This window comes from Belonocnema kinseyi, chromosome 2 (assembly GCF_010883055.1).
Source record: "Belonocnema kinseyi isolate 2016_QV_RU_SX_M_011 chromosome 2, B_treatae_v1, whole genome shotgun sequence".
NCBI lineage: Eukaryota > Metazoa > Arthropoda > Insecta > Hymenoptera > Cynipidae > Belonocnema > Belonocnema kinseyi.
Window position 1 is genome coordinate 58,924,443 of NC_046658.1, and position 23,799 is coordinate 58,948,241.

The following is a 23,799-nucleotide window of genomic DNA, read 5'->3' on the forward strand; positions in this document are numbered from 1 at the left end:
GGGGGGGGCGTTATAGGTTCAGGCTCATAAAATAGTGGTTTCGAATAAAAATTATTTAATTTGAAAATTGTACAATTTCCATGAGTATCCGTTTGAAATTATAAAATCAGATGAAATACTGGGTGCTTAATAACATGGATCGCTCAATATATAACTGATTGGAATCACATTAATGTAAAGTTTTTAAATTTTCGATTTTTATACTATAAATTCTAAGAGAATTATAATTTATAAACCACTATTACCAATACTTGGCTGTGTACGATTTATTCTTAATTTTGTAATTTTACGTCCTACACAAATGTAATAAGAATACGCTACTTAGGTAAAATAATTGTTTTTCTGTTTAAATCCTGTATTCAATAATTTATTTTTACATACGAGTTTTACATAAATTTGGCATAAAATGTGTTTCATAAATAATTATAAAACGCAGTTCAGATAAATATTAACATAATATATAATTTAATCTTTGTTTTTTATTTTATAGAAAAACAAGAGTTTTTAAATAATAACATTTATTTTATTATTTTAAAAGTATGTTCTGGCCACCGAATTTTTCTTAAAATCAGGTGTATTTAATACTTTTCTGTTCAAAATTATTTTCATAATAATAATATAAATTATATTTCAATTTGAAAAGTTTAAATACACGTGCTGCTAAACAATATAGTCGAGGCGGGATGCTTTATATATATTCCTAGTTTTTCCTTATTGACATTCTTTAATGTACACTTAGGTAACAATTGCACAGGTACAGGACAGGGGTTCAATATTTGTCGCATAAGTTCATACTTTCTCTCCTTGTAAGTACGTTTCGATAGATTATTTATATAATTTACTCAATGCAAGAAGCGTATTTATATATTTATACTCATAAAAAATAATTAACAATAGTCAATACGTTTGAGGAAAAGGAAAGGAGTTTTCAATTGATTCAGGACTTTTAATGAATTTCCACAAAGAGTAAAGTATACAATCTTTAAACAAACAAAAATTTCATTTAAATTTGGTAAACATCATTCAAAAGTTGGGAATTGGAAAACTTCTTTACTCAATAAATATTTAAAACTTAACAAATAAATATAATATTCAAGTATTATAAAAATATTCTTCAGTTTTCTGATCTTGCAAATTGAAAATTTATAAAAAAAATTCGTGAGAATGGGAAGGGTGGAAGGGGAAATCGCAGAGTTGAAAGTATATTCGAAATTAAATAAATAGAAATTTGTAATAAAAGGGCGACGGAATCACACTATAGCGACTTAATAGATTAAACAATATAGCGAAGGATGCTGGCAATCAAACTCGTCATTTTGTATGTGGTTAAAGTTCTGAACGTTCAAATGAACGAAATTTTGTGCTGATGACTTTGCAAACCAGGAAAAGCGTTAAAATGTTTGTTCATTTATATTGAAACTAATTTATTATTGGAAAAGAATTATACTGCATAATTTAAATTGCAGTTGGAACAATATTGATGGGTAATATAGAAATCTCAAAAAATATTTCGCTCATTTGAACGTTCAGAACTTCTGGTACATCATTTTTTCTCTCATTCACTCACAAAATTCTCCCACACTCTCGTTTATTCAGTCTAGTTTTTCGCATGTATTTAGACTTTTCTAAAACATCATGTCCGCACATTTGTGCCTCGTCCATAGTCTCAAGGTTACTTGAACCTTGCGTCCCACGTGATAATGTTTATTTTAAATACCTTGTCCCAAAAACTGATAGCTCTTTAGTATAATCTACTAATAGTGATATCTGTGATTCTTGGACCCTGCCATTGCACCCTCTGAAACTACTGTAGAGAATAAATAGAAATTCGAGAGATAAGCTATCAATCTCGAGTTTTCGAACACTGCCCAGTTTCGAAAAATCTGGAGATCAAGCTCCTCACTTTTTCGGTATACTGTAAAATACTAAATTCAGTATTGTCAAGATTCACTTTTTCGTTTCCTCTTGACATTTTACACTCTATTTTAAACTCTTCCAAATTCCATAAATTAGATCAATTTTATTGGACATCCACACGTTGTTAAACAAAACAAAAAATAACATAAATGGTTAAATAAGATTTCGAGTTGACTTTCGAAAATTGATATTTAATTCATGTTTATATCAGAACCAGAAGATGAAGACCATATGAGATTAACTATTATCAGAAGAAATAGTTAATCAAAAACAATTTTTAATTTAAAAAAGCCTTTTTTAATCGATTTTTCCCAGGGTCTTTAGTTCCGTTTGTTCTAAATAACTCGAACTAATCTCAAGTCCACAAATTGATTTCTCTTTGATTTTAGATGCAAGTTGAATTTTTGAATATTCCCAGTATTCCATAAAACGGGCGTCAATTTAAGACATTGGAGTTTTTGAAAAACATAACTAAATGAAGTGAACTCAATTAGGTTGTAATTAGTGAAGAAAATTTTTGCAAAATTCGGAGACTGGCGTTTGGAGTCACAACTAAATTCTTGTGATTTGTCTTCTGCATGTTTGGTTTATTCGGCTTTGTAAATTTGGTTCTTTATTGAAATTTCTTAAAAATTGATTCACGTGCTTTCTTTGTGATCTTGAACTTCGCTTGAAGTGACTCTCGTAAGTCGAAAATGAATACATTGGGCAGAAATCATCTCCGTCTCTGAGATTTCAACGCAGCTATTTTTTATGGTTGTCGTTTCCGACCCATATTGCAGATCTTGAAGTGACAGAGCGTCATATCTGAAACAGATGAAAAAGTTGTCTAATATTTATACTGTCATTCTTGAAAGGACATCAATTATAGTTTTAATTAAGAAGTTGGCTGCCACAAGCAGAAATTGAATTGGAAAAATTGTATATCCTCGATTGAAATCAAATTTCGGATACAATGTTGTTTTTTAGACTCCTACAGACTTCACACTCTTTCTCTTGCTTTCCCTTATATTCCTTTCTTATATTCCGCTTGAATGCAAACTGAATTAATAGAACCTGATAAGGAACTCCCACTATTTTTGGCAAAAAAGTCATCTTCTTTGGTTAAAAATTCATCTTTCTTATAAAAAATGTTGTTTTTTTCTGCTTCAAAACTCAACTATTTTGTAGAAAATTACATTATTTTGTGGATAGTTCAACTATTTTGTTGAAAAGTAATCTTTTTGGCTTAATGCTAACTTTTTTGAACTGGAAATCCTATTAATATATTTTTGGTTAAGAATTAATCTCTTTTGGTGAATATTGTACTATTTGTCGAAATCTCAACTGTTTCGTTGCATATTCGTCTTTTTGGATAGAACATTTACCCTTTTAAATGGAAAACTTATCTTTTTCGGTTGAATGTTAAATATTTAAAATGGAAATGTTTATAATTTTGTTTGTGGTTCAGAAGCAATCTGTTTTGATTAAAAACTTTATTATTTGGTTTAAAATTCCATCGTTTTATTGAAAAATTATCCTTTTTTGGTAGAAAATTTGACTGTTTTGTTAAATATTCATTTTCTTAGGGAGAAAATTCATCTTTTGGTAAGAAGTCATACTTTTTTGTTGAAAATATATATTTTTTGGTTCGAAGTTAATTTTTTAAATTGAAACATCTGCTATTCAATTTTTGGTTCAGAATACATATCATTTAGTTTAAAGTTCTACTATTTGGTTAAATATTTTTTTTATTTTGTTGAAAAGTCACCTTTTTTTGATTGAAAGTGCAACTCTTTTTGCTTTAAGTTGAATATTTTTTCTTCAAAAATAGGATTATGAGGTTAAAAATTCAACTTTTTTGTTGAAAATTAAACTCTTTTCCTTGAAAATTCAACTGTTTATTTTTTAATGTAATTATTCAGTTGAATTTTTTGTTACAAACTGAAGTATTTAGTTAAAAATTCATTTTTTGACTGTTATCTAATGTTAACTAGTAAGGCAGATGTAGGTGAAAAACTGTTCTTTAGCACCAAAAATTCAATAAATCTATCAGTATCTCTTTTGGTTGACAAGCACCTTTTTTCTTCAAAATTGATCTTTCTGGATTTAGAAGTCAAATGTTTCGGGAAAGTTTCGACTTTTTAGCTTGGAAACTCAACTCTTCTATCGAAAGTTAAACTATTTTGTTGCAAATGGCTCTCTGGCGCCAGTTTGAGTGACTTTATATTAATTCGATGGAGAGAATCGAAACATCAAAGTTGTGCTCTGCATCCTCTTTATTTGTGAAACAAAAGAGTCAAATTGATCTGAGATCCTGACGTCAAGATAAAAGGTGTTGGAAAAGTCAATTGGAGCAATTGCTTCTAACGTTTCCTACTTGCCAACTATTAAGCTTGTTGCAGTAATGATTCTCAGAACATCACTGATTTGCGCAATTGGAAATCGATGCCCTTTTCAGCATAGAAGATACGAAAAATATATGCATTTATTACTTTGGGCCTCCTTTTCTTTCATTTCTTTCATCCTTATCTCTCAAATATTCATCTGAAACTATTTATAGTTTGGATTTAAAAAATCGTGTCGCAAATGGGATTTATAGAAACTGGAAGTTTGCTTAAAAGTCGACGTCTACATAAGCAGAATTAATGGTTGACGATTCCAAAGTGGGAAACGTGCCAACTACCTTTGGGGTGGAAGTTGAAGGATTTTCAACGGTTTACGTAATTCTTTAGAATCTAACAATTTTCCCTTCCAACATAATTTTGAGATGTAGAAAATTGAAGATTGCATTGAGAATGTGGTTTGTAGTTATAAAGATTAAATATGTCGTTGCAAAGCCAGTGCTCTCTTTTGAGTAGAAATTATGGCAACGCTCCGAAAAATTCTATCTTTAAGGCATTGATGTATCGCTTCATGTTTACTCGTTCATTTTCTCGTGGGCTCGACAAATGCTTATCCTGTTTTCATATCCATTCTCGCATCTTTCGATACTATTCTAAATTTTAAAATGTACCTTTATAAGGCATCCAGTGTCAGCCTTGTGGAGTATATTTCTGAGAGAAATTCTGATTTCCTTCCATATTATATTTCGAGCCAATACAATTTCAGACTTCACACTCTTTCTTCTATTCTTCTTTTTCCCCCTTTTTTTAATAATTCCTCTTTTTCCCCTGTTTTCACAACTTTGGAACCCAATAATAAAATGCAACTATTTTTGGTTATAATTTAGTTTTTTTTTGTTGAAAAGTTCGTTAAAAATTCTACTATTTGGATGAAAATTTAATTATTTTGTTGAAAATGCAATTTTTTTAAAGTCATCTTTTTTGGTCAAAAATTCAACTAAATGGGATAAAAGTTTAACAGTTTTGTTAAACATTAATTTTTTAAGTTGAAGATTTATCTCTTTGACTGAAAATTAATTTTTTTACTTAAAATTTAACTATTCCATTTATGGTTGAAAATGTATCTTTCTTAGCTAAAAATTCATTCTTTTCAGTTTTAAATTCAAATATTTTGTTGAAAATTAATGTAATTTGGTGAAAGTTAATCTTTTCTGGTTGAAAATTAAATCTTTTTGGTTAGAAAATTAATTTGTTTTGTGTTGAAAATTCATCTTTATGACCGAGGATTAAACCATTTTGTTGAAAATTGGCCTTTGTTTGAAAATTCTTTTTTTTTTGAAAATTAATTTTTTAACTGAAAATTTTGCGATTCGATTTTGGTTGAAAACTTATCTTTCTTTCGTTGAAAATTCAACTATTTTGTTAAAGTCCTCTTTTAAGCCGTAAATTCAACAGTGTGTTTTTAATTCATCCTTGTGGATTACAACTGCACTTATTTTGGCAGAAAACATTTTTTTGTTGACAATTCAATTATTTCGTTGAAAATGTGATATATTTCGGCTTGAAATTTTAGGAATTTAAAGCTTTTTATATTGAGTTCAACATGGTACTAATATTAATTTTATTCAGAAGAATTTATTCAACTAATATTCTTCTATTTTCTTAACAAATTAGTCTATATCCCCTGTTTTTAGGGCATCTTTAATTTTAAAGTCCGGAATTGTATTGAATACTTTAAGTAAATTTCTTGTGGCAGCTAATTTTAGAGGGTCATATCCACTTTTATTAGAGGTCTTTTTACTTTGTATATTTTTGTTGTTGTTGAGAGAAAGTAGTAGGAAGAAAATACTTACAGCTGGTTCGTTTTCCTGTGTGTTGAGGTCCGTGGTTAAATATGGCACTTGGAACAGGAAGTGTCTCAGAGTCCTCAATGGAAAAGTCTTCCGGTAACGTATGTGGGCCTCTTTGGCTTTGAGCTTTTGCATCGAGTATCGCCTGAATGGCGATTTGCTCTTCCGTCAGTTCTCTTTCCTGCTCTATTGTTTCCTGTTTACGCCTCACTATACTCCTCAATCTATTGAGAAGAATCTTAAAAAGAAACTTCATTAGCCTTTTAATCTTTATTTTTCACCAAAGTCCCACGTCGCATCGATCATTGAAAAAATTTTTTTATTCTATTTTCTTAATTTATTTTAAGTTCATATGTTTTTAATTTTTATACTAAAGAGACAGACTCTGGATTTTTTTTCTGTCCATTAGAATTTTGATTGTGAATTGTTAAATGACGAGGTCATTCTAATATAACTTTAGACTTTAGAGTTTAAATTCTGGTTGAAATATTAAGACTACAAAAATTGTTCAGAATACATAGGTACTAAATTTACCATTTCTTCTGGATCTTCAATGAAACTGTCTGTGTAAATCATGCCAGGTACAGCTGGTTCCGGTTCTGCAATGACTAGTTGACTGTCAAGAAAAAAGGACACCAAAAGTGCCAGGAGACACAGGCCCGTCCTATTTTCGTAAATTCTTCCCTTCATTCCCTTGTAGTTTATCATCACTAAAACAACATTGAAAAATAATCAAGTTAGTTTCGATAAAAAAATTTCATTTTCACAGTACTGATTCCGAGAAAAATCAGTATTATTTTCCGGGAAATACATTTTGAGAATTGCTACTGGGAGCTAATAAATCAGCAAATGGCCAAAAAAGTTTGGTCAATAATTAAAAAATGTATTTCAAAATAATAATTATTATTGGATAAAAAATTAGTAAAATCTTTCAAGAAGGTTGTCGAAGTGAAATGAAAATATATAAATGAACCGAACTTTAGAATTGATAAAGTGATTGAGAATGTAATCACTGAAACTTTTTAAAATTCATACCATTTTTAAACACAAATGAAAGTTAAACAAAAAACAATTTCAAAATCTCCAAGCCTTTATAATTTATTATTCACAAATTATTTGTTCTCATGTCATATTTACAAAGAAAAATGGTGTATAGTAATTGGAAAAAATGTATTCTACACAAAAGCAAAGTTATGAAAATTTCTTATCGTAATATTTCCAATTAAAAAATAAGCCCTTTTAACTTTTTGTTTTATTCAAAAAAAAACTATTGTCTCTTCCAATTTCGTTTATTTTTCAAAACTCAGGAAAACAACAAATTTACAATATGGAATGAGAATGTTTGTGTTTCAGTATTTAAAAACAAAGATAATTTTAATTCTCTTTGTTGTTATACCAAGTGAAACTCTTTTTAAATTTCTTATTTAGATTCAAAAATAAAAAGTAAGGATTCTTAAGTTTCGTTTTCTCTTCGGAAATACATATCTTGCAATTTGAATTTGTTTCGAAATCGAAAGCTTTTGATAATTTTGTTTCCTTTTTCAGATTTTTTTTTTTTAATCAAGTAGACATAATTTCACTTGTTTAAAAATATATGAAAACTGTTTCATATGTAAGTGGGCCTGGTATCATTTTTAAAAATAATAAAGAAAGTAAACATTTTCTTTTATATCGATACAAAAATCGAAGAAACGAAATAATCACCTCTAGCTACATAAATTAATAAATGCAAGCAAGCATGATGTTTGAAATAGTTGATAACATATCAAATAACTGCACTTTGTTTTAATTATTGAAACAATTTTAAACGAGTAAAATAAACTGGAGAATGAACTGCAATTTATTTTCAAAGATTAAAGTGGCCGTCCATTAAGTATTAAATAAAAAAATATCCAGTATTAAATTGAGTATTATTTCAAGAAAATTGTAAATATATCTGCTCCCTAAATTATTCCACTTTTTATTTTCATTGTTTTATTTCAGAAAATAAGAAAATGATCCATCATCATTCAGTCTCGATTTAAGCGTCTTTGACTCAGTTTTTTTTTTCTGGCGAGAGAAGTTGGATAAATTGTTGATGAACTTGATTACACGTGTAGTTCAAATCTTGTCTACATGAGCAGGATTATTCGAACCTTAATCCTAAGTGCGTGATTCTGTTTCAGAATTTAGAAAACTTTTAACTCTGCATGTATTCATTTCGGCTTATATCGTTATGAAAATATTTTCTTCTTCTCGATTGAAATTAGAGAATCGTTTCATCTCATGCATGCCAAGATTGGCTATTATCGGTAAAGGGATAATCCACGATGACCTTATAATTTCAAATTATTCTGCATATTTTCTCAAAATATCTTAATTAAATTTTTGCACATGTAAATTTTCATTTATTATTCTTGGTTAATTAAAATAACATATAATTTTTAACGAAATTAAATTGGTGTCGCATTTTGAAATTTGAATTCATATGATTGTTAGATAGTGTGATTTAACTTTCGTATAATATAATTAATTATTGAAAATAGTTAGGTTTTCTATTTAATGTGCCCTAATTAGCAGATCGTGACTGATTATTGCCGTGGGTTCCAATTCTGGAAAGATATGAAGCATATATAAATAAAACTTTCCACTATTTTCTTTAATATTTTATTTTACTTTTATAAATAAAATCTATAATTTTAGAATTAAAATTGACCGTCTCAGTATACTTTTTTATTGCCATCTATATTTATTGAAGTTACTAGCAATAAATACAGGCGGGCGAAGCACGTCTTCACGTCTCTAAATAAAACAATTTCTTAACTATTAAAAGTTAAAAAAATGTTTGAAACAATAACTTTATATAATAATTTCGAACTAAAAGCGTTTGAAAAAAATGTATTGAATGATTTTGAATTGAAAACGTTCCAAATCAAACAATTGTAGATCAGATAAAGTTTTGAAAAAGGGCATATGTTTGGAATTGAATTGATCTATTGGGAAATTGACAATATTTTACGTTAAAAAATTTCTAAATCAGAAGCCCTCAATGTTAAAAAATTTCAGGCTAATATTTTTAAAATTTGACAGTTTTTATAGGAAGAAGTTTAAATTTAAATATTTCTAATGTAAAGCGTTTAAATTTCAAGTTTTAGTTGAAGTGAATTTCGTGATTTTGAAAGATTTAATAGTGAATTTGGACTAACGTTTTTAACACTTGAATTTCAAACTACAATGTTGTGAAATTTTTTAATTAAATACCTAGAAAAATGAAGAAAACTAAAACCAAATATTTAAACTGTTTTAGAATTTGGCATTTAAAACTATAATCTTAAATTGAAATTATAGAAATTCTAAAGAAGGGCAACTTCTGTAATAAAAATTGTATCATGTAGTATCAAGTGGCATTCAAAGTTATTGTATAGATTTTTGTAAATTAAAAATGTGATTTATGTCAACAAAAAAAAAACACTTATTTTCAGCGTTCAGTAGTTAGGAATTTCTATCAACGTTGCGAGTTATATACTTTCTAATTAGAAACTTTTAAAATTAATGAATTAAATTTTGAATCTTAAAAAATTAGTCAGTTGCAAACTTAATTGAAAAATTACAGTAATCTTAAATTAGCGTCTTTAAACTAAGTTGTTAAAAATATTCAATTTTCAAATTGTGCATCAAGAAATTTGTATCTTCCATAAATTCGAGCTGAATTTCTCGCAGACAAAAGATATTTTGTTTATTTTTGTTTGTGTTTTTATTGTAATGAGAAGGAAGTCCCTTTCAAGCCCTTTAAAAGGGGATTTAACTAATCTTACAAACCCTTTCAAAGCTTTCACTTGGTAGCAATAAATTGGCACATGTGCGAAATACTTTTTAAATTAGTTCCTTGGTTAATTCATATAATTATTGATTTATTCGTCTGGTGTTTAGATAATTTAGCATATTCACTCGAGAGTTATGGTACATTCGTAATTGATTTGCATGATTAATTCCATAAAACCTTAAGATATCTTTAAATGGTCTTTAAATTAAATATTAACAATCTTAGTTTAGTAATTTAGAGAGATGGTGCTATTTCCGAAAATTAGTGATACTGATCGTTTTGCTGTAAGTTCAGTCAATTTACTTCTAATGAGTCTTATTTGGTCAGTGTCACAGATAAAAATGGTGATTTCCTTACTTATCATCAATCTTCGAGCTGTAGATTACTCCGTATCTCAGAACATTTTTCGTTAATTTCACCAATTTACTTGCGACAAATCCCAGAGAAAATTTCTTGCGCATTCATTCACTTTCGGTCTTGAAATTTTTGGTTTAGTAAATTTAGAATTGATGTCAAAAGAAAACTAGGTGACCTCTAAAGTATTTTTTTGTATTTGAAGAATCATTCAGGAAAATTTTGACTTTAAACTTAAACATTATTCCGCAGTAAAAAAATCTAATTTATTATGAACTCGAGTTTATTTGTGTTTCTAACATGATAAAATGTTTCAAGTTTAATCTTTAATGTTTAAATAAAATTTACCTGTTGTCCTCTAACGAGTTTTTCCATCTTTTAACAAGTAATGGGCATCGTTTCACACAGCAGTATAAATAAATATGAAACAAACCTGCCGTTTCCACTCAATCACACCAGTTGACACTATTTTACAGATTTAAAAAAACCACTGTTCGAATTCGTCGCACTTTGTTTGATAATGGTTAATAATAAATATAGAAATAATAACTCTCCTAAGTTTTTAATATAAATGTTTCTGGCTCAATAAAAAAAAATATTTTCATGAGTTCTTTTAGTTTTTGAATTTTTAAAAATATTACAGTGTTTTTTCATATTGATAGCTCGAAACACAATAGACCTTTTCCTTTATTTGAATCTAGAGAAAACAATTTCCATTAAATATTGTAAATATTAGAAGAACTTGAAAAATTTATGCAAATCAAATGCACAAAAATGAATAAACAAATTTTCATTTGAAAAAGGGTATAAAATTCCAAGAAGGAATTGAATCTATTTGGCAAATTCTCTTTTTGAGATTCCTACCTTTTTGAAAAAGACAATTGTCTGGGGTTTTTGTGTCGGATATCCCTGTATTGCTTATTGAATAGAAAATAATTAATGGATAATTATAAACGTAATGAAAACACTTGAAAATCTTTCGACGAAGACGATTTCGAAAGATAAGGAAACGATTGTTGGTGTTCGTTTTTGGAATGCTGAGTGTTCGGAGAGTGAGCAAAGAGGGCTGTTGGTTTCTCTATTATACCCCCAAGAGCTTCCACCACTCACTCATTCTCCTACCACCTGTAGAATCCTATCGCAAGGGTGGATTTCTACCTATCCACCTTACCGCCTACGTATTATGTGCATCAAATCTCCAGCGTTTTTAATCTTTCTTTACAAATGATATTAGGTCATCCCTCATATTTTTCTTGTTTTGCCCCTTTCGATGTCTCCTTATTCAGTGCCATTATTCTAGTAGGGTGGTTCAAGAAAAAAACTTTTTTTGGAAAACTGAAAATGCTTTTCGATAAATAAAAAATATTAATAAAATAATTATGTTTGGTCCCGGTAAAACATTTCTTTATGGGTAGGAACACATTAATAAAAAACAGTGATGGCCATCAATTCGGACATCTATTAGTTTACGAAAGCAATTGAAAATTTTTTTAAATTGAGTCTTGGACGTCTAGAAGCATTTGAAGATTGTTGCTTTTTTGTAATAATTAAAGATTTGTTTCACAATAATTACAAATTTTATATTTTGATACTTCTGAATGCTTGTTGAAGATCAAAAACTTAAAAAAATTTTTTTAAATTACTTTGGTCGTATTGCTGAACTTCATTGATTAACACTGAATTTTCTAGTTCCTATCAAAGAATATAAAATTTTCCTGTAATCTCTAAAAAGAACCTTTAAGTATTTTGAATAATTTCCCTAGACGCTTCTATTTTACAATATTTTTTTTTCGTTTTGCTCTCTTCTGGTCGAAAACATCTTTCCTCAAATATAGATTAATTTATTCGATAGTCTTTGTTATTGAAAGGTATTTCTCTCGATTTTTCATTACGGTTTTCCATTCTTGAAAGTTTTCTAAAAGCTAAATTCGTTGTCTTTTTCCTATGGAATTGTCAAACTGGATTTTATGCAAGTTGGGAATTGTAGTTTATCTCGAGTTTGCAATAGATTTTTCAGTATAAAGTCGATTATATTACAAATATTTTATCATTTTTAGTAAAATGGACGAAAGCCACATAAATTCTTACACAAACGTGAATCTGATCGAATCTACACTTTCATGGATTATTCGCAGATGCAATAAAATATGGTATTCGTTTCTATGAATATCCATTTCTTGGAGTAAATTGAAGTAAAATTCCTACAAGTAAATTTCAAACGTCATGATTTTTATTGTCTTACAAGAAAGAAAAAGGAAAAAAGCTGATTGGTTTAAAAAAAAATGTTGAATAAAAAATATTTTATGATCTGGAAGACTACCCTACAGAAGATAATAATTAGTTATAAACACAAATATAAGTCAAATCATCCATTTTTATTTTAATGTATTACCACGTATCATGTCCCTGATATTAATTACCATAAATTAATTATTTTACATACATTAGTATTTTAAATTAATGATATTTACTGTAGGGCGGTCTCCCCTAATTGTAGAAAAATAATTGAATGATAACAATATTTCTTTAATAATAATATTTTTTAAATCACTGCTTGGATTTTTTATTACGATCAGAAATGCTTCCACTCTTCTTGATATGAAGACGTGGACTTAAGACCCTCTCTTCGAATACATTTTTATAATTAATTACTACTAGTTGGAAATAAAAGCAAGTTATATCTTTTCGAGATAAAGTGCACTCGTAAAAGTCGTGAAACAAATTCTCAATAATTTTATTTCTTTGCTCGAAAATTTAAAATATTGAGACTAGCTATATCGCAAGTAGTTCAAACCAGTACTTAGTCAGACCGGTGCGGCGATTAATCTACTGTCAATGTCTTCCAATTTTGTTTTTATTTGAAGAACGAATTTAATTTTTTTCCCATTTTGTATAAATCTAATACTTGGTAATTATAAACCTTTCAAAAGAAACACAAATAATTAATTTGTGCTTCTAGATAGAGGACTAAAGGAGAATTTTTCATGGACTCGATTTCGAAAAAGAAGCTTTCTCACTTTTCTGATATTTGGAAAAATGTTATAAATGAATTAGGAATCAGTTAATGGGCATTATCCCTATCAATGGGCATGACCAATATCAGTTTAAAAAATGGTTTCTTCATCTGTGGAATTAATCTTAAGAGAAATATAAAACTTTGTTTGTTCACTCGTTTGAGCTGCGTAGTTAAAGGCACATTCCTTGATGATGATGAGAACACACTTAAAATTAGCTGAAGACAATAATTATTGTTTTTTAACTAATCGTCGTAAGCCAATTGGAAATCCGACACGAGTGGAGGTCACGACTTTTTATTGGTCGCTCATGAAATCAGCTTAATAAATCCCCAGTTCATGATAAGCCAGCCCTCGGTTATCATATGCGCCAACTCTTTGTTATTTAAAATTTTTTATATCTTGTCACAGGCTTAGGATGGTTATTGCCTAACATTTCGAAGGAATTTTTTGGTTTAAAGTTGGATTTTATTCGATTATTTTGCACGGGGCTGTCCGGGTATATATCATCAGTAACGGACTGATTTTTTACCAGTTTGCGGAAAAATGACCAATGTAAATTATTTAACTTTTTTCCAATTCGTTATTAATAATGGATTTATACATTAATTTAAATATTAGGACTTTTCTTAAAAATAATATTTCTTTTCAGATCCTTAAATTGTTTTAAATATTTATTCCAGGCTGCACAGATCGGCTCTCTGATTTTTCCGTATTGTTTGGTTTTTAAACAAAATTTGTGCGATTCCTCTTTTTCAATTACAATCTTGATTTTTTTTTCATTCACGATTAAGAGCAAGACAAGCAAATTTAAAGTTATTAATTTAGGAATGCTAACATGTATTCCAATATGAAATATCAAAATAATTTATAATTAATTCAATTGAAGTTACGGAATGAGTTAGTTATAGAGTTCATATCCAAAACCTAAAACTATTCGAATCAAAAGATTCTTCAAAATTTAAGAAACTTGAGGTTAACACTGGGCATTCTATAAAAAAGGACTATAAATTCATCGAATCCTTCGAGTTTAAACATTAAAATATAAAAGTTTACTCGAATTTTTACATTCTTTCAATTAAAAATCCTTTAAATTAAAATTGAAAACAAAGCATTTTCTCATTTTAAAATTGGAAGAATGACCCTACAATGAAAGCCTTTGAACTCTAAAACGTTAAGAATTAAAAGTGTTTTTTTTTTAATTTCAAAATCTCAAGCTTTTTTTTATGTTCGAAAAATGATTTCTAGAAACTGTAATATCTTCCTAATAAATTTACCATGAAACAGATCAATTTTCTTTCGCCGGATATAATATCAAAGAAAGGGAAAAGTCTATTTCATAACTAATCTGGAAATAATACTTGAGAATTGAAATAAGCGTTAATTTCAAGTGAATTTTCTTTTAAAAACTCTTTCTCTATTTCTGTAACACTTTTTTATTTAAGCTTCGTGAAGACATAAATGCTTAGCATTCTCTATAAATTTACATAAAAGGTGTCTACGCACTTGAAAATGTTTATAGAAAGATTGTTAATTCAAAACTATTATTGATCCAGTAGTTCAATTTGGTTGAATCTAGTATTAATTAAGTTTGTACTAGTTTCTTGATTTATATTACAAATTCATTAAATCATAACTGTTTTTTATTGAAACTAGTTTTGATTACAATCGCATTATTTTTATCTGCCTTGATCTTATGAATTATTAATTGAATGCTTAATTTAGAATGATGGCTTGAGGCATGAGAAATATATACGAAATGCTAAATAGTTTCAAAATTGAGTTTATTAATTTCATTATTTTATTCTTAACCGATCCTATTTCCCTTGGGATCCTCTTTTAATTTTAATTTAATTTTTGATTGCAGATAATGTCGGAGGACGAGCAAGAGAAAGAAGAGAAGCCGTTTGCAGTCGAGAGAGCGAAAACTGGACGGGCGAAATGCAAAAAATGCAAATGTCCGATAGACAAGGACAATGTGCGAATTGCAAAAATTATGAGAAATCCCTTCGGCGATGGTACAATGAAATGTTGGCACCATGTGACTTGCATATTTGATGTTTTTGCAAAACAAAGAGCGACGACAAAAAGAATTGATGATCCTGAGGAAGACATAAGTGGCTGGGATCAACTTGAACAAGAAGACAAGGACCTCGTCCTTAAGAAGCTTGGGGAATTCGAAAAGGATTGTAAGTAATTTTTAAAATAATTTAATTGTCAAAAAATCATAATCATGAATCATTGATTGGTTAGATTTTTATTTTAAAAATGGAGTGATTTATACTAGTAGTAAGATTTCTAATGCGGTCGGAGAACTCGATGCCGGTGAAAGAGATGCAGTCGCCATCGAGTCTGATTTTATATGCTCGTGATTGTCTCCTTATTTATTCATTAGAAATAACCTGTCAAATATTTAGAAATTGTAGTATTCAAGATTTACTGGCTCATGCATCTTGGGTTTTATGAATTTAAATTCCGCTACAGTCATATTCTGGAATACTATTTCTTCCTCATATAAGTAGAAGTGAGGCTGAATGGAGAATCCTAAAATGTATGCACTTTTGAATTAATTTACTCAGAAATTTTAAAAATGAATTCAATTAGATTTTATTTTATTCTGATTTATTTTTTTTGGGGCATAGTTTATTCTTGAAAAGCATAGTCTCTTGAGTTGTAAACATGTGTCCAATTAGTAGAGGATTGATGGCCTCCAAAAACTTCAAATAAAAATGAAGAGAAAAGATAATGCTTGCAATATTTCTTCCCTGACTTCAAAGCTTTTATAAAATGTATTACATAACTGATTTATAATGTTTAATGCTAGTAATTTTAAAATATTTAAAATTTCAGCATTTGAAATAAAACAAATTCAACATTAGGCTGACAAATTTTAAATCATCATCCAAAAGTCGGATTAAAAATTCTACGATTTAGTTATAAAAATTCGAGCCAGTAAGAATTAATGATTATATTTTAAGGGACCAATGTACTTTCTCTCGATGAATAGAGATAGGAGGAAAAAATTCTCATAAAAGACAAAAATGAACTTCCTTTCGATGAACTCTAATCTTCTTTTCTTTATTCGCAGCACCATTTAAGGGAGCTAAAGTACCTCAGAAATCTCCAAAAGAAAATAAGTTAAAGACTCCGGTGAAGCCTGAGCTTAAAACAAATACGAAGGAAAAACCTGCAAAAAAGGATTCGGCTTCGACAAGTTTGAGCACTACGAAGGACAAACAAGAAAAAAAGACAGTCAACTCAGAAGATGAGAAATTCCCATCCAGGGATGATATGTTTCGTGAATTTCGACGACTTTGCTACGAAATTGCAGACGCAAGTTCCTATCTTGATAAAACTGCGATTGTTAAGAAAATGTTCACCAAAGGTTCCAAAGGAGGTAAGTTTTTATATATTTAAGAATTTCAATTGATTAATCAATCCTTTTATTATTTATTTGATCACTTTATAGTACTTTAATATTACCACTAAAAGAAATGAAAGTAGGTCAGAGGAAATTTTCGGAGTTGAAAATAAGTTCATTATTAAGTAGAGTGAGAAGTTTTGAATTCAAGGAGTGTGTGGGTTTCAAGTTCAAGTTCCGAAGCGTCGGTAAAAGTGAGCCTTGAATGTTTCTTTTTATGTAACTCTTTTGCAAGGGGACACTGACCGCATTTCGTCACAAGAGTACGGTTTAGAATTCAAGTAATAGGACAATTTATTACATCAGCCTTTTTTCAAATAAGAATCATTACAATTTAGGTTCTTGAATTTTTTACATTATTGAAGAAAATTTTATCATAGGGTCTTAGAAAAGCTTTTGAAGCTTTAAAAGCCATTTTTTATATGGGTCAAAAATTAATATTGTCATAAGTTTGTTCATTTTTAATCATTAATTTATTCCGTAGTCTGGAGAAAAAAAAGATCTTTATGAAACTTGCGAGTGAAAGCACGTACGCCTAAAATAAAAATGTAAAGGGTATGATTTATTGACTTCTTTTTTAAATTAATTGTCAAAATCTGTGAGCTTGCTATTTTAAATAACGAATAATGACATAAATGACGGGTAATGCATCTCTCTGCATTTGCATAATTTGTTGTAAATTTATTGTCGTTTTATTAAATACATTTTTTATTAAATATATGAGACTTGACAATCTGAAAAAGATGTATTGCTTTGTTTTCCATTTTTTATTATGTTTTTCTTAATGTGTTTTGATTGGACTCCTCGTTATGAAGTTTGTGAGACATTAGGTCGTGAATTGTCTGTTATTACTATGGAATGAGGTAAATCATTGATCTGCGCTTTTATCAAGCCGCGACAATGCAAGAGGAATAAACCAGAATGAATCACTGCGAGACGTGGCGCTCGCGTAACTATGCAAAATGTTCTCATTGTAATCGCATTAATGGGACATCTTCTCTTTTTCCATGTGAAACTTTTTTCACACATATCATAGTCGTCCTCGTATTTAATTGTTATATTCTGCAGAAACTTTTCATGGTCTCTGAATGTTTTCAAGATAATAATGCAGATATTTTCTTAAAATTCCTGTCAAAATGGAAAGTGATTTTTTATTTGGACAAATTAATTATAACAGAATATATAAAAATATTTTTGAACAATTAAAAATATTTTCATATATTTTAAAAAAGAATCTAGAATATTTTAAAGCAATTTAAGGAATAATTGAAGTTAGTTTAGAAGGTATTTAGTTAGTTTAGAAGGTATTTAGGAATTTTCGAAGTCTTTAAAGAGATTAAAAATAAGTAAATACTTTTAAAGATTTCCAAAAAGTGAAAATTCAAGTTTTCCTAAAAATTTCCAAATCCTGCAGAAGAAAAAAACTTTATTAGAAATTAACTTGATATGTTTTCGACATATCCGAAATTTTCAAAAATCTTTTCAGATTTTCTTAAGAAACCGAGAAAAATTCAGTCAGAAGTTTTTTATCTCTTTTTTATGGTATACCATTTCCTGGATGATTCCCAAATTTATTATTTTCTCATGTTTCTAATACAGAAAGTAAATTGTAATTTATTCAACATTTAACTATTGGTATTGAACATAAAGAAATTTGATTTTTCTGTAAAAGTTGACAAAACTGTATTTTATGATCTTCTTAAAGTTGTTAAAAATTTTAGTTCTGGATAATTTATATCAATTTAAATTCTTTTTCGATTACAGTTGGAAGTTTTTTAGTGCAAAGTGTCCTTTGTCCCGAAATTCGAGATGAGAGGTCAAATATTTTTTATAAGTTTTGGCAAGCCCCGGAATTTCGGGACGACTAATCCTTTTTTAGTTTTTTTTGTTTAGTTCCACTTTAATTATAATTGATAAAAACCAAGTTGTATAATATGCTTAAAAATTAGTTCCTAAAAGATCAATAATTTTCAGCAAGAAGCTACAAATTTCAAATACTTACAATTGTATGTTCTTCATAATGAAGGACTAATAGATTTTTCTTTAAATTTCATAATTTGAAAGATTAGGCGGCTTCAAAGTTTTGAAATTTAGAGAATGCCTTTTTCCCTATTTTCAATATGTCACGCAATTCTTGAAATTTAAATTGAATGTTTGGTAAGGTATTGAAAATAATATTCTCTAAAGTTAAGAAAGATCCATATATTTAATCATTTATTATCTTAATATTATTAGATCATAGTATGAGTTCTAGTTTAAGTAAAATTATTGTGGGTTTAAAAAATCTGATTGTCATGTGAGAGATTTTGCTTTTTAAATTTGTTATTTCGCGCTAATGTCTTCTCAGCCATTAAATACGACTTAATATGATACCGGAATCGGATACGATAAAAACATTCGTCAACCGACTGAGTTTTGAGAGATTGGCGGGTATCACGGCCGCAAGGAAGATTTTTCCAGTTTTATCTGTCAATTAACTCTGAAAAAAATATAGAAAACGGGTAACTGAAAATTTATTAGAAAACTCTAGTAAACAAATACATTTAGCGAAAAATAATTCTAATTGACCCAAAAAAATTAATCAATAATATGAACGCAAAAATATGAAATCGAAATTGAAAAGTCGTAAAAAATTACTGACTGAAAAATATTCACACAGAAATGATGTTGTCGTAAGAAAATCCCATCGGCTTATTCGCTCATTTTCTTTGAACGGAAGAACTGATCATTCTTAACTTTGGAAAGTTTCCAGCTTAAAATTTGCAGAGTGGAGGAGTGGTTGATAATGAAGAACACGTGTGTAAACCGGCATTGAGAGAACATGAATCGCCAGAAAATTTTCAAGGCTTTTCACCTACTGACCCACTTCTTTCAAGAACCATAACGGAAGATGATTGACTCCTTAAAATATCGAACAAGAAAAATCTGAATGATACTCACATTGTCTAGACTCAGACGTCTGCACTATTCCCAATTCGGGAAATCCTGTAGCCCTCTTCTTCAGCAATTGAATATTATTTGTCGATCAATCAAGAATCAATCAAGAACTTTTCACTAATCAAAAATTTGTCTGGTTTTAAATAGTCTTCTAGATCAAACACGTTTTTTGCATTAAGTCATATCTCAGCCGGGAAGGGACAGACCCGAAAAAGAAATAAAAACTTGGAAAAGTCAGCTTTCAAAACTGAAGTGCACAATGGACCAAGAAGTTTGTATCCAGTACTTGAGAAGTTAAATTTGTTTTTAATGAAAACAGGTGTTTTTGTTTTGAAAAGAAAGGAAAATATTTTAGGCACGTTAAAACTTTTGATTAGACACGTGACTTATGATTAGGAATATACATTCCAGGCAGTTGGAAGCTTTTTAAACACACACGGTTGATTCACTGTTTGGCGACTATTGGCCCAAGAAGACGAGTGTCGTGTCTTATAAACATAGCGTCCCCACCGCACCAATTCAATCACTGATGCTGATGACGAGCCCCTTCGCGTAAAGCCACAGCCGGCTTGGCACCAGACTCCTAATGATCAACTTGGTCACTTTTTCCTCTTGCATCTCATTGTTCCTTCCGTTTAATATTTTTCCGGAGGTTAAATAATCCAAGGTGCGATGGATTGAAATTTTATTTTTTGATTAGATGGCGCGGGATTGATGAGGATTTGATCAGAAGTTCGACTCTGTCGGTTGATCTTTCATGGTTAGAAAATGCTCAGTTTTTCTCTAAGAACTATTTTCGGGGTGGCCACTGGACCGGGAATTTTTTAAGACCGGGTAAAACTAAGAAGTTTTAAGTGAATCAAAAATGTTGTTTAACTTTCAGTAAAAAAAACTTTAAGTTCTAAATAATGGATCATTTTAATTCAAACAACAGCACACAATAAAATGTCTGCAAAAATATTTATCGAGTAAGAAAAGAAGGCAGTATATTATATTTTATTTACAGACTGCACACTCTTATCTCCTCTCTCCCACTTTTAAAAAAAATATCCCCTTTCCCTCCTATTTCCAATTATTTTTGGTTAACAATTTAACTGATCTATTGAAAATGTAATTATTTTATTAAAAAGACAATTATTTTGGTGGAAAATTCGTCTACTTAGATAGCAAATTCATCCTTCTTGGTTGAAAATGAACCTTTTTTTACAAATTTCAACTGTTTTCTAGAAAAATTCGTCTTTTTTGTTTGGAAATTCCACTGCTTGATTGTACATTTAACTAGTTTGTTCAAAATTCATCTTTATTGGTTGAAAATATATTTTTGGTTGGAAATTCACCTTTTCAGTGTGGAAATTCAACTGTCTTTTAAAAATCTCTTCTTTTTGATGTGAAATTCAACTACTTAGTTGAAAATGTAACTTTTTGCGGTTGATTTTTAATATTTTTTATTTGGAAATTCGACTATTTCATTCAAAAACTCATATTTGTAGGTTGAAAAGTCAACTATTCAGTTGAAAATTCAACTTTTCGGTTAATTTTCGGTTTGTAAATTCAACATTCTTCTAACGCATTCATCTTTTTCGGTGCAAAACTTAACTGATTGGTTGAAAATGTAACTATTTTTGATTGAATTTGCACATTTTTGTATACAAATTCGGCCATTTTGTTAAAAATTAAATTGCTTGGTTGAATATAAAATTCGTTCTTTGGGGCTGAAAATTCATCTTCTATGGTTGAAAAGCCATTCTTATTGCTTGAAAATTTAGAATTATTGGTTGAAGATGAATCTTTTTGTTGAAAATTCAACTGTTTTTTTGGTTGGAAATATTATCCTTTCGACTTGAAACTGAAATAATTTGGCTGAAAATGTAACTGTTCTTCTTTGAATTTGAATATTTTTGTTCTAAAATTCGACCATTTCTTTGCATAATCAATTATTTAGTTAGATATGCAAGCATTTTATGAAAAAGTCTTTGGTTTAAGGATTTAACGATTTGGTTGAAAATGCAACATATTTTGACTTAAAATTTTGCGAATGTAAAATTTTTCATATTCAATTTGATATATTGCCTACATATTAATTTTATTTAAAAGAATTAGTTCCTCTATTTTCGTGAAAAATTACCCCATTTCCCCTGTTTTGAGAGAATTTCGAGCTGTGAAGTCTGCAGTTACCAAAAACTTTTTTTAATTGTATGGCAGAGACCAAAAATTTTAATTGGGACCTTTTCCGATGATAAAAGTGTTGAAATTCAGTTTGTATAATTCAAGTTTGTAAAATTGATACATTAGCATTTTGAATATTTCATTGTGAGATACATTTTTTTGAAGCTCTTAAAAAATAAACTTTTAAGGTTTTGGCTGATTTAATTTGCAGTTTAGTTTTGATTAATTTGCATGAAAAAACTCCAGCTCTAATAGTTTGAACTTTTTTATTTCAATAACAGTCACAAATTTTTGTAATCCGAGAAAAAATCAGGAATTTTCTCGGGCGATAAAAGTTGCCAGTCTGATTTTGTGTTTGTTTAAAATTCAAGACCTTTTAAAACCAATGAAGCTCGCCTAGTAACAAAGTAAAAAAGGAATTGAGTTGAATGAACTTCGATCTGAATAAATGAGAACAGATTGAAGGCCGAGAGTTCAAAAATATTTTTTGACAAAAGACTGCAATTTCTGAAAGATAGAAAACTTCTTAGAACATTTTGAATATAAATGTTTCTGGTAGTTTTGTTTCAATTTTTAGCAAGATATATATTTAAAATAAGTTTGGTGATGTTTTAAATGTAAGTTTCTGTAGCATTAAATTGTTATTGTTTAGAATTTGGAATATTCATTTTTCTAAATTGATGAAGTGCTTGAAGAATATCTGGGATTCAATGACAGACATTTAGATCATCGTCAATTTGGATGATATGGAGCGCAGCAATTCTAAATCGCAAAATGACAAATCAGTTAATTTAGGGAAGATAAGATTCGGATGAAATATTGCTTTACTCTTGCGTATCCGTGATTTATTAATTACGCCTTTTTCTGATGAAATATTCGATAGACCTTACCATTTAAATTTACTTAACTTCCATATATGGAATGGTGGTCTCTTCTATGATGATGAAATTTCATAATTGTAACAAAAATTTCAGTATTTTAGAACTGAAGAGTATCACACAATAACCATGTAAGTGCCAGTTTTTTATTGAATATTTTATTGGCTTAAAAATGTTCTAAAATTCTACCAGACTTTGTGGCGAAAGGCTATGTCAAAATTTAAACCGGAAGTTCGGTTTTATATCGATAAATTGTGGTTTTTCAGAAGAACATTTGAATCTAGGTATTCAATCATATTCTGCTGATGTGCTAAATTGTTACAAAATACAAAGAAACTAAATATTTTCTATAAAAATAACACTGTAGTATTGTAAAATAAATTTTTTGAAATAAGCGATTGTTTTAATTTTATGTTTCATTTGTCAGCCTTCTATTTGTCTCGTAATGCGTTTAGAATGTTTCAGGCATATGTCTAATGTTAATTGGGATTTACGATTTTTTTTAATCCATGGAGTTACACGGGCTTGACAGCAGTCAATTTCTGACGATTTGTATTTTGAAAAATATTAACTTTTTCAAAATTTTCTTTTTTTTAGATCTCTAGAGCTCCATCAAATGTCAAATGTTGTCAAATGTACTTTTTAATTTTTTAATTTTTTGAGAAGTTTTTTTTCTGTTTTCTGTTCTGGGAACGTTTTCAAACAAATAATATATAATTTCCTTGCAGGAAATTATTGTTGAGAGTCAATGACTTAGATTTCAATTTGTTTACTTATTCTCATTTCTCGTACTTAAAATGAGCTTGATGATCAGAATGAGCGTTGAATGGATTTTTTTAAAATCTTTTAGGCAGTGTTTACTTGTTCAGAAATCTACTCTCAGCTTGCATACAAAATAAAAAAGGCGAATAATGCGAAAGGGTTAGTGTTCGTTAATGAACATTATTTTATCGTCAATGACCTGGTCCAGTGTTACGTTTATGTTAGTATTTATTGTCATTTAAAAAGATATTGCAGGAATCATTATTTTCACTGGCCTGATAGCAATGCTTGAGCACAAATAAGTATAACCTTGGGAGAGATGCGAAATCGTCACTGATCTAAAGTGAAAAAAGGGGGAAAAACAAACAAGGAAA

The 23,799-nt window shown here is 29.0% G+C and overlaps 2 protein-coding genes across 4 annotated transcripts in view; one reads left to right on the forward strand and one right to left on the reverse strand.

The window, feature by feature from the left end:
- Positions 1-23,799, forward strand: part of LOC117168460 (DNA ligase 3) — a 126,821-nt gene that overhangs the window by 15,220 nt on the left and 87,802 nt on the right. For all 3 annotated transcript variants that reach the window (XM_033354129.1, XM_033354128.1, XM_033354127.1), the window contains exons 2-3: positions 15,129-15,450; positions 16,350-16,658. In XM_033354129.1, the coding sequence (XP_033210020.1) occupies positions 15,132-15,450; positions 16,350-16,658 (628 nt within the window). In that variant the 5' untranslated portion in view covers positions 15,129-15,131. The remainder of the gene's footprint in view (positions 1-15,128; positions 15,451-16,349; positions 16,659-23,799) is intronic.
- On the reverse strand, positions 1,133-20,065 carry LOC117168462. The gene is made up of 4 exons (XM_033354130.1): positions 19,623-20,065; positions 6,626-6,801; positions 6,095-6,329; positions 1,133-2,724 (listed from the first exon to the last, which is right to left on the reverse strand). Exons 2-4 carry the CDS (start codon positions 6,797-6,799, stop codon positions 2,669-2,671), a joined length of 465 nt encoding a protein of 154 aa, XP_033210021.1. The 5' UTR covers positions 6,800-6,801; positions 19,623-20,065; the 3' UTR covers positions 1,133-2,668.